Here is a 15,407-nt window from a genome sequence, read left to right as displayed (position 1 = left end):
TGTCCATCATTATAGATAAACAACACCCATGCTATAGAATGCTCTACAGCCATAAACAGCAATGACGTGAATCTTTACAAAGATATGGAAAACACTCCATGATTTATTATGTTACCCGTCCCCCCCAAAAAAGGGCAAGTTGCGAACAATCTAATTACATAATACTTTATCATTTATAAAAAGGCAATAACTACATGTTTCAAGAAACATATGACTCTGGCTGGGTTGCTCAGTTGGTTAGAGCATCGTTCCCAGGTTGTGGGTTCCATCCCAGGTGAGGGCACATACAAGAATCAACCAATGAATAAACAGGTTGAGCAACAGATTGGTATTTCTTCTGTTCTCTCTAAAATCAACCAATAAAAAAAAAAAAAGACATACAAGGTCTGACTAGAGAAAGTCCAATTATTGTTAACAAGAATGGTATGCACATTGATGTAACGTGGCAGCCAAAGAGAGTAAACTGGAATGCACATGTATGAACAATGACAACGTCACTGTACCAGTCAGTGGGGGAGGTAGACGCCCTTGAGTGAGCGTGTATATTGTGTGACCATCACATTCAAAATGACTGAGCAAGTAAAGCCATGAACCTACATCAAATTCTGCCTTAAGCTTGAACATTCCTCTATGGAAACAGTTTGGATGATTCAGAAGGCTGCAGCTTTGGGCAACTGGTGACTGCTAGCTTTATCACAACAATGCGCCCACTCATGCATCACATCTCTTGCAGAGTTTTTTTTTTTGCAAAACAGCAAATCACCTAGGTGACGCAGTTCCCCTACCGCCCAGATTTGGCACCCTGGGACTTCTGGCTGTTCCCAAAACTAAAATCACCTTTGAAAAGGAGGAGATTTCAGGCCATTGATGAGATTCAGGAAAATACAAAGGGGCACCTGGTGGCGATTGGGAGAACTGTGTGAGATCCCAAGGTGGCTACTTTGAAGGAGACTGAGGTGTCATTGTCCTATGAACAATGTTTCTTGTATTTTATACCTTCTTCAATAAATGTCTATATTTTTCATACTGCATAGCTTGATATCTTCTGGACAGACCTCGGATATGTATGTTAAAGCAAAGGAAAAGACCTGGAACATTACACACTACACTGTTAACAGATACGCACCTCCGGAGGGGAGAGAGGTTGAGGATGGTATCAAAGGGATTTAGCTTTATCTAGAATATTTGAATTCTTCAAGGTTATATTTGTGTAACTAAATTCTGTTAAAATTTTAAGTTAATTTCTCATTTCTAGCAATTTCTCTTTTACCTGAAGACTGCATTATTTTTAAACGAAGAAAAATAGACCTCTCTCTCCCTAGTACTGCCAGTATGTTTATCTTCTAAGCCTGGACACCTGACTAAATTCTTTCCATAAGCATTATAAGAAATGTAGGGAAAGGAACAAGTATAAGTTCCTTAAACAAGTACTGGCCGTCACAGCCGAGTTCTTCAATAGCGTTTCTGTGAAAGAAGGCCAGGCGTCAACACTGGAAAAGAGAAAAAGGGCGATTCATTTCCACATTTAAGAATAACGCACTCATCTCATATAAAACTGGAAAAAAATGTGCGCTCGCCAAGGACTGTGCACATTTCGCTGAGGCTGTAAGGGTCAGAGAAAAGAGTGAGGACCACCAAACACCTGCCCAGGTGCTTTGAAGTACAAGATTTAATGAAACAGAAACATGAAGTGGTGCGTATATGCTCAACCAATTACAGCCTCACAAGTAAGTGTCTCGTGGGTAGTGCTTTGCAGTTTAAAATATCTTTCCTTACAAATGGGGCTTAGGCCAAATTCTGCCACTAATACAAGTGTCATCTACAAGCTATCAGCGAAAATCTCTTGGTGGTGTCGTCCCCCCCCCCCACCTCCCCCGCCCCCCGTGAAACACAGGAAATAGGAATGGATTAAGCCTGAGGCGCAGCCGTTCTCTGAGGTCTATCCAAAGCCCAGGGGAGTTCAATATCAACAAGTAGGCGAGCGCTTGGTGCAGCTAAGGAACAGATGCTGGTCTTTCCCAACTCTTCAGCAGGGACTACCCAGATGACCGGAAGAAGAGGGTTCACCCGTTCCAGGCACCCTCACTCCCTACCTCTCCAGTGAGGTATCCGGCACCGCACTCGGAAAGGTCCCGCGAGCGCACCGGGGCGGGCGCTTGGCCCCGTGACGCAGCCCCATCCTCCACAGGCCCCGGCGGTTTCCCTCAATTAGTGGATTTGTCCCTCGGCTGCAGCGGGCGTCCGAGAAGAGGCGAGCAGCCTAAGACAGAGTCGAGTCCGGCAAAAGACGTGGCCCAATGGGAGAGTGCGCCAGAGCGACGGGGGCGGGACTGGGTGCGCGGCGCACGGCCGGGCGGCCGAGGCTCCAATGAGCGTGCGCCGCGTCCGGAGCCGGCCAGTGCGCGAGACGCAGCTGAGAGGTTGGTAGCTAATGTAACAGTTTGCAAACCGAGGGGAGTCGTGAAGGGCGCGGGCTGGGGTCGTGCTGCTAGCCTCGTGGTTTCGCCTGCCATCGCGTTGTTCCCAGAGCTGGGGCCACAGAAGCAGAGGCAAGAGGTAGAAGGGGTGGAGATCACGATGGGGGCTGGCCATCCCTCCTAGAGGGAGGCAACGTGCTAGCTCTGGGAGTGGGTCGGTCGTAGGAGGGCCACACGGATACCGGGACTCTTGGGTCCCCACAGCTTGGTCCCGCGGCGCCCCCTCGCGTAGCGGGGCCGGGCGGGGGGTCGGAACCCATTTCCGGGAATGGGTGCTGTCGCCTTTGTCAGGTAAGGCTTAGGTGAATACGGGGCACCTGGTACTCGCCAGGCAAGGAATCTTATGTTCCCGGCGTAGGCGGCGGGGCTGGGGGTGCACAACCCAAAGGGATGCTGAGTAGACAGGCTCTTCCATCCCAGTCTCCCCCAGTGTCACTATCTCTCAGTTGTCTTCCAGGCCCGGCCCGGCCTGGCTTTCCGTGCGGGCGGGGGAGCTCCAGGTGTGGGAAGCTCCGGTGTGGGGAGGTGGTTGAGTCCTGGGCGGGGATTCGTGGCCACAACCAGAGTATCTCACGGTAGGACTAGTGTAATGGTGCGGCAATCACTGCCTGTGCAATAGGAAGTGTCTGGTCCCCTTCTCCTGTCCTTGCTGTTTCACCAGGGCCTTTGTGGGGGCACTTCCGGGGATAATTAGAGGCTTAGTCTTCTGAGGAGGAGGGGTGGGGACCGTAGGCTGCTCTGCCCTGGTGAGAATGGAGCAGGTATGAATCTTAAAGGTTCTCTGTTTTGGGATGAAGTTCTGTCTCCTTCACTCAGGGTATCCCGTTAACAAGTGTTTTTCTTCTCCCCAGGTGCAAAATGGCAACCACTGTCAGGAGGCAGAGGAGGCTCGCCTGTTGGACTTTAATGGCTGTGCTCTTGGCAGACCTGGTGGCACTGAGTGGTGTGTACCTCAGCAGAGGGATGAAAGGAGTAATAAATGAGTGAATGATGAATGATAAATGGTGGGAAGGGGAAATGAGGCTCTTGATTAGAAGCCTCTGGACTCTTCAGTTGCTGGACCCAGGCCTTTTTTGTTATGTTTTTTGCTGTCTTACCTTCTCCATGGAAAATGGTATATTTCGATTAAGCGATCCTCAGGAAGGTGGGGAAAAAGGAGGTAATTGACAAATTTATTTCCTCTTCAGATATGCTGGCAGTGATGTCTGTGGACCTGGGCAGTGAGTCCATGAAGGTGGCCATTGTCAAACCTGGAGTGCCCATGGAAATTGTCTTGAACAAGTAAGGGCAGCCACAGTGCCAGGGGTGGGAAAAGAGGGAGTTTGGGCTCCAACGTGCTGCGTGTTCTTGGAAGTCGTTGGAAGTGTTCTTAGGGCCCACAACAGACTTTGGTGTTTGGGTGATTGATTGTATGTGTGGTGTCGAGGCTCCTGGGCCCCTACTCTGCTGTAGGCTCCTGGGCCCAATGTCTCTTCCTCAGGGAATCCCGGAGGAAAACCCCAGTGACTGTGACCCTGAAAGAAAATGAAAGATTCTTTGGAGACAGTGCAGCAAGCCTGGTGAGCTAGCAGCCTACCCCCTTCCCAGAAGTAGTGAGCAGAGGAGAGGAGGTGATAGACCTAGAGCCTGTTACCTTTATCAGTCTCTTCTGTAAGAGGTAGGTGATGGTGAACTTGGGAGCTAATGCTCAGTTCCTTCTTTCCATTTTCTTAGGCCATCAAGAATCCAAAGGCTACTCTGCGTTACTTCCAGCAGCTCCTGGGGAAACAGAAGGATAACCCTCATGTGGCCCTTTACAGAGACCGTTTCCCAGAGCACGAGCTAGGCTTTGACCTGCAGAGGCAGACTGTGTACTTCCAAATCAGTCCGTGAGTACTGTGTTGGAGAAGTGTCCTTCCTTTTTAATGCCTGGCTTTTCTTGCCTCTAACTATCTCCCTTCCCCTAGGCAGCTGCACTTCTCACCTGAGGAGGTACTGGGCATGGTTCTCAATTACTCTCGTTCCCTGGCTGAAGATTTTGCAGGTGAGCAGCCAAGGTGAAGCCAGTGGTGGCCAGGTTCCCTAGGGTCTCAGATGGTGGCAGTTTTGACTCCAAGGGAATATTTGGCTGTGTCTCAAGACATTTTTGGTTGTCCCAGCTGGGGAGCTGCCATTGGCATTTAGTGAGTAGAGGACAGGGGTGCTGCCAAACATTCTGCAATATACAGGACAGCCCCCACAACAAAGAATTATCTGGCCTAAAGTGTCACTAGTACCAAGACTGGAAAGTCCTCATCTAAGGTATGGAGCTGGTGGGAACCCTGTTCTGTTGTCCTCTGTAGAACAGCCCATCAAGGATGCAGTGATCACTGTGCCAGCCTTCTTCAATCAGGCTGAGCGCCGAGCTGTACTGCAGGCTGCTCGCATGGCTGGCCTCAAAGTACTCCAGCTCATCAATGACAACACTGCTATTGCCCTCAGTTATGGTGTCTTCCGTCGGAAAGATATCAACACCACTGCCCAGGTGAGCCAGGGAGGAACTTCTCACCAGACCTGCAGGGTGACTTGTTCTGAGGATGGATGCTACTTGGCTCATTTTTGTTGGTACAGGTTGCCACCTCTCAGCCCCTATTGGAGCCATTAGACTTTCAGTTGAGAGTTGGTGCAGCCACTTGGAAGCAGGCAGGCAGTCTGGATTTGGATTCCTGTGACAATTAATTTGATGTCTCTACAGAACATCATGTTTTATGACATGGGCTCAGGCAGCACTGTGTGCACCATTGTGACCTACCAGACAGTGAAGACTAAGGAGGCGGGGATGCAGCCACAGCTGCAAATCCGAGGAGTGGGGTAAGTGGGGGATGAGAGGAAGGCTGCTTGCTGAGAGAGACCCTGAGGTTGGGGGTGTGTTTTTGGAGGGGCAACTGCCTCAGTTTCCTCCTCCCTGCAGGAATGTTGACCTGGTTAAAGTGTCGTTAATCATTGTAGGATATTTCTGCCAAAAAGCAAGGGGAAAATGGGAGGAGAAGACAGTTTGGGAAGATTGAAAGGCAAGGAACCTACTGAACTTTTAAGAAAATTCACAAGACTATTTGCCATACATAGCATGTCAGATTCAATCTTTTATTCACTGTCTCACCCATTCCAGTTTACTTAAATAACATCACTGGCATTGTCTTAGTTCTTGAACCCATTCTTTTCCATCCTTCTCTACCACTACCACCTTAGTTCAAATTACCATCACCTTTTACCTATAGAATTTCAAAGATCTCCTGCTTCTAATGTGGTCTCCATCCAGTTCTTTCTCCACATTGTAGCCAGAGAATTCTTTTTGAAATGGCAGCCTGATTATAACCAGTTTCTTTAAAAACTCTTCAGCACTCTCCCTCTTGGGACCATGTCCATACCTTTCTTCCTTCTCAGGTGTGTGTCTACTAAACTCTAAGGGTCCCCACGAGAATTGCAACCAGGGGAGCAGTGGGCAGCTTGTCCCAGGCCTAGCTCCCAGAACCTGTCTCCAAGGCCCCCTTTTATGACGTTTTAATGAGCCAAAGCAACCCTGACTAGACTCACTTCTTTCCTGTAACATTTCAGTAAAGCCAAAGCATCCCTGTCTACACTCTCTCCTTTTGCTGCTTCTGTCCTAAACCCTTCCTTGTTTCACTCTCCTCAGCTTTAGTAAACATACGCTCAAAATCATACATACATACATACATACATACATACGTACATACATAAATACCTTCAGCGATCTATAAAGCTGTGCCTGTGTGCTTGTCTCTAATCCTGAGCCTCTTGCTCTTTGAGCTTCAACCATACCTGCCCTCATTTGGAATTTACCATGTTTTCTTTCACCTCAGGATCTTTACATATATTGTTTTCCCTGTCTAGAATGTTTTTTTCTCTTCACCTAGTTAACTCCAGCTTATCCATCAGGTTTCAGCTTGAGCATCACTTGTTCACTGAACTTTCCCTGACATAATGAAATAGCTGAAATTTCTCACGTATAGGTTGTAAAAGCATTGTCTGCCTCTCCTTTATAATATGTAAGAGTGGTTAAAATTTCACATTTATATGATTATTTGATTTCTAGATTGTAGACTCCTTGACAAGAGATATCTTGTCTTTTTTTCTCACAGTTGCATCTCCAGAAACAAATAATATAGTTGATGCCCAGTTATTACAGTTGAATGGGTGGGTGGATGAATTGTCACTGCAAGGTGTCACCATGTGAGATGAGAGTTAGGTTCCTATGTAGGTGAAGGGGTCCAGTGTGTTCCTTACATTTGTCCCTGTTACCTTTCCTGAACAGATTTGACCGTACCCTGGGGGGCCTGGAGATGGAGCTCCGACTACGTGAGCACCTGGCCAGGCTTTTCAATGAGCAGCGCAAGGGACAGAGAGTGAAGGACGTGAGGGAGAACCCCCGTGCCATGGCCAAGCTGCTACGTGAGGCTAATCGACTCAAAACTGTCCTGAGTGCCAATGCTGACCACATGGCACAGGTGCCCACATGGCACTGGTTGAGGGCAATATTCCTCAACTAGAGGGTGGATGACCCCCTATCCTGAACTAGGCTACTTGGGCCTGGTGTGGCCCATCCCTCCTTCCTATGCCTCCTGACATCTTTCTGAAGTTCTATATCCTTGGTTTCTGGGCTTCCTTTTAGGAAGCAGGACCTGTGTAAGAGCTCTGACATTCCTTTTCCATCCCCAGATCGAGGGCCTCATGGATGATGTGGACTTCAAGGCAAAAGTAACTCGAGTGGAGTTTGAAGAGCTATGTGCAGACTTATTTGAGCGAGTGCCTGGGCCTGTGCAGCAGGCTCTCCAGAGTGCCAAAATGAATTTGGTAAGTGGTAGTCAGAGGTGGACCTGGGGTGAGAGACAGGTGAGATAGAAAGCTATTAGATTAGGCAGGAGGGAGGAGCAGGAATATTAAAGGAAGAGTCAGTGCTGAGGAGGAAAGTCAGGTACATGCTGTTCCATCTCATATTCTTTCTCACTCTGCAGGATGAGATTGAGCAGGTGATCCTGGTGGGTGGGGCCACTAGGGTCCCCAAAGTTCAGGAGGTGCTGCTGAAGGCTGTGGGCAAGTGAGTGTGGGGGCTAGGACTCCAGGGCTGAGTGGCTGGAAGGCTGAGGGGAGGGAGGCTGAACTGGGAGCTACAAAACAGTCAATGCTGAAGCTTGGGACTTTAACAGGGAGGAGCTGGGGAAGAATATCAATGCAGATGAAGCAGCTGCTATGGGGGCTGTATACCAAGCAGCTGCACTCAGCAAAGCCTTCAAGGTGAAGCCCTTTGTTGTCCGGGATGCAGTGATCTACCCCATCCTGGTGAGTTAGCGTGTCTGATCAGATGACAAGCTCCCTTTACTTCTCTTAAGTGTGATCTCCCCTTCTGTCTACCCTAATCTGTCTCTTTGTTATTCTGCCAATTGATATTACTTACCCACCCTTACCCCAGAACCAGTTGTGATTCTCTAGTGTGCCTCCTTTGCCTTGCTGTGTAGGTCGAGTTCACAAGGGAGGTAGAGGAGGAGCCTGGGGTTCGCAGCGTGAAGCACAATAAGCGTGTTCTCTTCTCCCGGATGGGGCCCTACCCTCAACGCAAAGTTATTACCTTTAACCGCTACAGCCATGATTTTAATTTCCACATCAACTATGGTGACCTGGGCTTCCTGGGGCCTGAGGAGCTTCGGTGAGGGGCGGGGAACGAAAGGATGGAGCTCCAGGGAGGGAGGACTTGAGGGTTACAAGGCTAACCCAGGGGAAGCGGTGTGGGGGTTGGGGTGTGGGGGGGGAAAAAGGATCAGGGAGGGAGGACTTGAGGGTTACAAGGCTAACCCAGGGGAAGCGGTGTGCAGGGTTGGGGTTGGGGTAAGCATCTTCTCTAGAAGGTGCTGCCCTCCTCCTGAGGGAGGGCCTCAATACTTTGTGTCAGAAAGCTGTGTAGTTAAGAGCTGGGGGCAGACTGAGAGGGTTCCCCTGAACTGCTCTTTTTTTCCCAATTAGGGTATTTGGCTCCCAGAATCTGACTACAGTGAAGCTAAAAGGTGTCGGTGAGAGCTTCAAGAAGTATGCTGACTACGAGTCCAAGGGCATCAAGGCTCATTTCAACCTGGACGAGAGTGGTGTGCTCAGCTTAGACAGGGTGAGCACAGAAACCCCGTGTACAGGGCAGGGGCCCAGGCCCCACCACCCTTTTCCAAAACATGAGAAACAAAAAGGGTTTGGGGATTGAATAAATCTTGGCTGTAAACGAAGTTAACCAGGGGTTCACTGTGGCCCTTCTGATAACCTGTAAATGTTTATGGACATTATAAATTTTAAGATCTATACAGTGGCTGAGGAACCCATTTTTGAAGAACAATTTTTAGGGTTAATATCTTTTAGAGCATGGTCTTGGAAATAATGGCTCATTCAGTTGAATAGAAAAGTACAGGGCTCATGGGGCAACAAAGGAGCTGTGATCCTGTCCTCAGAGGGCTCATAATCAAAAGAGGGAGGGTGACTTGGTCCAGGAGCTTTTAGAAGAAGGTAGGTGAGAGAATAAGCCAGCACAGCTGGGACTCATGTGGATGTGAATAAGCAGACCCCACCATGGCTGGAGGTTTGTGGTAAAAAGGTAAGTTTACAGTTTACATGTGCATTTCTTCACCTCGAATCTCTGTTTTCAGGTAGAGTCTGTGTTTGAGACACTGGTGGAGGACAGCCCAGAGGAAGAATCGACTCTGACCAGTAAGATTTTGTGTGTGTGTGTGTGTGTGTGTGTGTGTGTGTGAGAGAGAGAGAGAGAGAGAGAGAGAGAGAGAGGGAGGGAGGGAGGGAGGGAGGGAGGGAGGGAGAGGGGATATACTTGTGTGCATATTGAGAAAGTGAGCAGGCCTTGCCTTTGAGTTAGGAGGTAGAACTACCTCTGTGGTCCCATTTCAGTCTTTGGGCTTTCTTACCCCTAGAACTTGGCAACACCATTTCTAGCCTGTTTGGAGGAGGCACCACACCAGATACCAAAGAGAATGGTACCAACACCATTCAGGTAAGCCCAGAATGGAGCCAGGAGAGCCTGAAAGATGGTATGTGGGGGCAGAAAGGTGGAGCCGCCTAGGATTTAATAAAGTTCCCTCTCAGTCCATGACGAGTATCCATACCCTCCTCTGCACTCTGAGCTGTTTCTGTGCTCGAGATGCAAGGCCCATTCCCCTTGCCTCCAGACCCTTCTTTTTTGTTAGCTAGACTGCTGCAGTCCAAACAACCCACCACCCATTTCTATACAGTTGCCTTCTGTCTACCTTCAAAGCAGAGCCACTGGACTTGGCCTTGCTAAGCTAGTCTTGCTACATAGTTCCTGACCATCCCCTGTGTTGTGTCTGTGATTGTGTCCCAGGAGGAAGAGGAAAGCCTTACTGAGGGGAGCAAGGATGAGCCTGGAGAGCAAGCGGAACTCAAGGAAGAAGCTGAGACCCCAGTAGAGGACACCTCTCAACCCCCACCTCATGAGCCCAAGGGAGATGTAGCCCCTGAGGGAGAAAAGGCCATAAACAAAGAAAATGGGGAAACGTCTGAGGCCCAGGTAAGCTACAGGCAAAATAAGGCCAGGCTGGACACAGGCTAAAGAAGCAGGTGCCTGCCTTGTTTCTCATCTCCTCAAGCCTTGACTGTGGATAATAGAAGGACCTAAGCTTTTCCTGACCTCCTCATCTCTCCACACAGAAGCCAAGTGACAAGAGGGAGCCAGGGTCTGAGGCTGTCTCTCCAGCTCCAGAGGAAGAAAAGAAGCAGAAGCCTTCCAGGAAGCAGAAAATGGTAGAGGAGATTGGGGTGGAGCTAGTAATTCTGGACCTACCTGACTTGTCTGAGGACAAGCTGGCCCATTCAGCACAGAAGTGAGTAAAGACTGTGTGTTTGTGGGTGTAGGTGTGTGTATGTGGAGGGTGGGCAGGATGCACAATGGTGTCTCTGTGCACTCCCTCTCCCTCATGCCTGTCTCTCCTTTTGTCCTGCAGACTTCAGGACTTGACAGTCCGAGACCTAGAGAAGCAGGAACGGGAGAAAGCTGCCAATAGCTTGGAAGCTTTCATCTTTGAGACCCAGGTTGGTAGAGTGGGAGGCACACTTGCCTTGGGACCTGCGCCTGGCTCTGTGAGCCTTGCACTCAGGGGCTTACTGCATGCCTGTGCTTGTATGTACCGCCCTAGGACAAGCTATACCAGTCCGAGTACAAGGAAGTGTCCACTGAGGCACAGCGTGAAGAGATCTCTGGGAGACTCAGTGCTGCTTCCACTTGGCTGGAAGATGAAGGCTTTGGAGCCACCACAGTGGTGAGGGGTCTCCCAGGATATGGTGGGTGGGATGGGTGCTCTCTTCTTCTAGGGTCAGAAAAGGTGAGAAGAGCTGGAGTGTGAGGTCCTAAAGAGGGTTTCAGGGCTGGCCTCAGGGCTATTCTGTTATCTTTTCAACTCCTCTACCTATTCCCATACCATATCCATCAGATGTTGAAGGAGAAGCTGGCTGAGCTGAAGAAGCTGTGCCAAGAGTTGTTTTTTCGGGTGGAAGAGCGTAAGAAGTGGCCTGAGCGTCTCTCTGCCCTTGATAATCTCCTCAACCATTCCAGCATGTTCCTCAAGTGAGCAGTCCCTTACCCTTTCTTCCTTATTCAGTCTTGCCAAGCCCATCAACTCTCCTTCCCATCAGCTTCCCATTCCCCATACCCACATCCCAGGCCCCACTTCTTCCTGAGCTGATCGTTTCCCTTCTGGCTTCCAGGGGTGCCCGGCTTATCCCAGAGATGGACCGGATCTTCACTGAGGTGGAGATGACAACATTGGAGAAAGTCATCAATGAGACCTGGGTAATCCCTGTGTAAATACTTTAATTGGATGCTTACCTGGCAACCCCCTGTGTTAGGCAGCATGGGAGATGCAAAGAAGTGGAGACTCAGCAGGCCTCTGCCTCCTGGCTTAGCAGCTAATTGGGAAGGCAAAAGATGTTTGTATTTGAGGTTATGTCTGATTAGTCCCAAACAAGCGTCAGAGCCATGAGTGGTCAGACTGGAGGAGCAACATCCCTGTAAGGTTAGAGAAAGATGCCTTGAGGAGCTGGGACGTGAGCTGGACTCAGAAAGTGGCCCAGGATTTGGGTAGGTGAGAATGATATGTGAAGTGGAAACTGTTTTGGAAGTGTGGGAACATTTTTGAACCAGAGCTCAGAAGTGGACAGACAAGAAGGGAATGATTAACAGGTTCAGCTGTATTTAGTTTAAAGTAGTAGAACGTATGCCGGAAACATGTAGTTTGAGACCCTTATGGAGAGCCTTGAATGTCATTCTGAGGAGTTTGCTTACCCCTGTGCGGCTGATGACCAAAGGTGGAAACGTGATTTGAAGTCCGAGGGAAGGGCCTGAGGCCAGTTGGGGGTGTGTTTCATCTGGGACAGAGATGTCTGCTATCTCCATTGTTAGCTCTGAGCCTGTGCTGGCCTCACCCACAGGCCTGGAAGAATGCAACAATGGCTGAGCAGGCCAAGCTTCCCACCACAGAGAAGCCAGTGTTGCTCTCAAAAGACATTGAGGCCAAGATGATGGCTCTGGACCGTGAAGTGCAGTACTTGCTAAATAAGGCCAAGTTTACCAAGCCCCGGCCTAGGCCCAAGGGCAAGAATGAAACCCGGGCAGAACCGCCACTCAATGTCAGTGCCAGTGACCAAGGGGAGAAGGTCATCCATCCACCAGGTGAGGGCACAGTGCCTGCTTCCAGATGCTACTGGGCAGAAAGAAGGCCGCCTTTCCCTTCTGAGACCATTTTACTCCTGGTTTCTCTCCAGGCCAGACTGAAGATGCAAAGCCCATTTCAGAATCTGAAAAAGAGACTCGTGAGTTGGGGAAACTGAGAATATGAACCTCGCTCAGCCTAGGGGTTGGCAAACTGACAGGCATAGCCTGTTTCTGGATAGCCCATGAGCTATGAATGATCATTACATTTTGGAGTGGTTTTTTTTTTTTAAGATTTTTTAAATTTATTTTTAGAGAGGAGAAGGGAGGGAGAAAGAGAGGAAGAGAAACATCAGTGTGTAGTTGCTTCTCACGCACCCCCTACTGGGTACCTGGCCCGCAACCCAAGCATGTGCCCTGACTGGGAATTGAACCGGCTACCTTTTGGTTGGCAGACCAGCACGCAGTCCACTGAGCCATACTAGCCAGGGCTACATTTTGGAGGAATTTAAAAGAAAAAAAGAATATGCAGAGACTGAGTATGACCAATAAATCCTTAAATATTTACTCTGGCTCTTTACAGAAAAAGTTTGCCAACCCCTCCATTAGTTCCTTCTTCCCTTCTGCAGACACTAAACTATTCCTTCCCAAAAGCAGGATCTGGACCAGCAGATGCTGAACCTCTTGAGTTAGAAGGTCCTGGAACAGGTGAGGGTGTAGCTAGGGGTATGATGGGAAGCCTGGTAGGGTCTGGGGGAATTGTCTGAATAGAAGTGGGGCCAGTTAACCTCCATTTTACCTGCTGTTGTTTTGTTCTCTCCCCATCTCTCAACAGAATCTGAACAGAAGGAGCAGCCAACAGGACAGAAGCAAACTTTGAAGAATGATGAACTATAACCCCTGCCTTTCAGTTCCCCATTCCTTCCCACCCCTTTCTCCTACCACCTCTATTTATTTAACATCAAGGGTTGAGGGGAGGTGTTATTCCTTCCCTCAGAGGCTTAAGTTCCTTTTCTCCTCACCTGTGATTGGATGTGTGGATAAGGGGAAGGAAGGGACAGCTTACCAGTTTCTTCCATAGTAGTTCTGTGGTAAAACTGAAATTGTTCTGTTCCCCAATCCCTTCCCCCGGTTCTCTACCTATCCAGGCCATAAATTGGGAAAAATCACTATTAGGTCTCAGTTCTTTGTGGATAAGTAAGAGTATGTTCATCAGTGATTGGCAGACCTGGTAGTGGGAAAGATGTCCTCTATTATTAGTCTCCAGTTTTCTGTGGTCATTATCCCTTCCCTCCTTTCCTCTTCCACACAAAAGTAATGTCACATAGGAGCCAATGTCTACAGAGCCTTGGTTTGATTTCTGAGTGCCTATTTATGCTCTTTTCTTCTCCCAAGTTCTCTTTCCCTAAACCATCCTCATTGACTTTTCTTCCTATGGGTTTCCTTGGCTTGCTATTGTAAGTTAGGCAGCTCCTTGCCCAAAGCAATTTCATCTGCACAGGCTGAAGTAAATCTAAGTTGATTCACACCAGCACGCACAATGCCCAGTGGCCAGAATAGACAGAGAAAGTGAAGGGAATTCAGCCACCTGTCCAGGAGTGAGCTGTATGAAAACCCTTGTGGACACTTGGCCCAGGAGTGCCATGTGGAGTGGCTGGCATGGGGTGCCAGCATCCTGCAAGTGTCGTCAAAATCTGCCCCTTTGCATTAGCCTAGTGCTCCCTGTCCCTGTGACTGTATATGCCCTCTTTCTCTCCTGCTGCTCTGCCCTTCCAGGCATCCTTCCCCTCAACCCATGACTCCCTGGGCTGACCAAAGTGTGCTTTCTACTGTGAGCCCATAACCCAAGACCCTAGGAGGAGGAGAGAACATGGTGTGAATGTAAAAATGTCACCTCACTTCTTTGAGGCAGGCCCTGTTGGTGGAGGAAGAGACTGGCTTTCTTTTGTGCATTGCTCTGCTAGGATGGGGGCCCTTTACCCACTATACTGGTGTTGGGGAGACTGTCCAACATTATGCCTGTAGCAGGAGCCACAGCTGCCACCCCACTTCCTAGTGCAACAGGAAGCCTGTTTATGTCTTTTTTTTCCTTCTTCTTCTTCTTCTTCTTTTTTTTTTTTTTTTTTGCCACATTGGCAGAAAAGAAACCTAAGGGTCCCCATCCTGTCTGTATGTTTGAGTTATTTCAATAGCAGCTGAGGCTGGTTGGGCAGGTGTGAGTCAAATTGTACTTTGCTCCATTGTTAATTGAGAAACTTTCAATAAAATATTATTTTCTACAGTTTTTGTGCTGTGGTTTTTAAAATTATTTCCTGAATATAAACAATCTTTTTCTAAGCTCTTCTTTTTTTTTTTTTCCTGTTTTGTCAAATGTGACTTAATGCTCCCAGGCCGTTTTATTTATTTTTAGAGAGGGGAAGGGAGGGAGAGAAACATCAATGTGTGGTTGCCTCTCTCATGCCCCCAACTGGGGACCTGGCCTGCAGCCCAGGCATGTGCTCTGACTGGGAATCAACCGGCGACCTTTTGGTTTGCAGGCTGGCACTCAATCCACTGAGCCACATCAGCCAGGGCAGGATCTTTCTTTTACAAAACTTGGAAGATAGAAATTTGAATAATAAATTTAAGTTACCTAACACAATACCAAAACAACATTTTGGACATAGGTAAGATCATATATGTAAGTTTTTTATTGCAAACAAAATGGCGGTTTTATGTTTATCCTGACATTACTTGGGACCCCTATTTCATTTTTAGGTAACAACTTCCATTTTTAAGATAACCTATTTTATAAAGAAAAGTTTACAGTTCCTAGAGGTTCAGTAATTTACCCAAGGAATTACAGGTGTTAGGTGCCTCAGTTAGGTTTGAACTTAATTCTGAGCTGTTAACTCAGAATAAGCTGTTAACTACTCTGACACAAGAATATGTTTTTAAAGTTTCACTATTCACAGCACAATTTGGGTAGTCCATCAAAGGAAGATCACTCTAGTCATTAATTGTATGCTTATCTAAGCAGTTGAATAATGACTGTGAAGTTTATAATTTTCTTTAAAGGTTGAATAGGTCAGAGCCCTGGTCAAGTAGCTCAGTTGGTTAGAACCACGTTCCAATACACCAAGGTTTAGAGTTCGATCCCCCAGTCAGGGCACATAGAAGAACCAACCAATGAATGTGTAAGTGGAACAATGAATTGTTTCTTCTACCTCTCTTTAAAATAAATAAATTCTTTACAAAATGTT

General features: G+C 48.2%; 1 protein-coding gene across 3 annotated transcripts; it reads left to right on the top strand.

The window, feature by feature from the left end:
• The first annotated feature begins 2,364 nt into the window (after nucleotides 1-2,364).
• Nucleotides 2,365-14,413, top strand: HYOU1 (hypoxia up-regulated 1). Of its 3 annotated transcripts, none has more exons than XM_054592385.1 (26): nucleotides 2,365-2,420; nucleotides 3,329-3,420; nucleotides 3,665-3,758; nucleotides 3,958-4,036; nucleotides 4,191-4,345; nucleotides 4,424-4,500; nucleotides 4,799-4,980; nucleotides 5,191-5,306; nucleotides 6,769-6,961; nucleotides 7,173-7,307; nucleotides 7,469-7,551; nucleotides 7,661-7,793; nucleotides 7,970-8,157; nucleotides 8,472-8,610; nucleotides 9,137-9,197; nucleotides 9,416-9,495; nucleotides 9,844-10,029; nucleotides 10,170-10,342; nucleotides 10,463-10,550; nucleotides 10,655-10,777; nucleotides 10,949-11,082; nucleotides 11,223-11,307; nucleotides 11,946-12,186; nucleotides 12,279-12,326; nucleotides 12,823-12,873; nucleotides 13,001-14,413. In XM_054592385.1, exons 2-26 carry the CDS (start codon nucleotides 3,336-3,338, stop codon nucleotides 13,060-13,062), a joined length of 2,991 nt encoding a protein of 996 aa, XP_054448360.1. In that variant the 5' UTR covers nucleotides 2,365-2,420; nucleotides 3,329-3,335; the 3' UTR covers nucleotides 13,063-14,413. The 3 variants fall into 3 exon arrangements, with proteins under 3 accessions (XP_054448360.1, XP_054448359.1, XP_054448358.1); XM_054592384.1 differs by lacking the exon at nucleotides 2,365-2,420 and adding an exon at nucleotides 2,451-2,556; XM_054592383.1 differs by lacking the exon at nucleotides 2,365-2,420 and adding an exon at nucleotides 2,748-2,768.
• The last annotated feature ends 994 nt before the right edge of the window (nucleotides 14,414-15,407 follow it).

This window comes from Pteronotus mesoamericanus, unplaced genomic scaffold (genome assembly GCF_021234165.1).
Source record: "Pteronotus mesoamericanus isolate MK-2021 breed Mesoamerican mustached bat unplaced genomic scaffold, CSHL_Meso_final scaffold_36, whole genome shotgun sequence".
Lineage (NCBI taxonomy): Eukaryota > Metazoa > Chordata > Mammalia > Chiroptera > Mormoopidae > Pteronotus > Pteronotus mesoamericanus.
Note: the sequence above shows the minus strand (reverse complement) of the source record. Positions and strands in the feature narration are given on the sequence as shown.

Coding starts and splice junctions, on each gene's coding strand:
- HYOU1 (XM_054592385.1), top strand. CDS start 3,336: ATGGCAACCACTGTCAGGAGGCAGAGGAGGCTCGCCTGTTGGACTTTA. Junction 12,327..12,822: donor AGAATCTGAAAAAGAGACTC/GTGAGTTGGGGA, acceptor TCCCAAAAGCAG/GATCTGGACCAGCAGATGCT. Junction 12,874..13,000: donor GTTAGAAGGTCCTGGAACAG/GTGAGGGTGTAG, acceptor ATCTCTCAACAG/AATCTGAACAGAAGGAGCAG.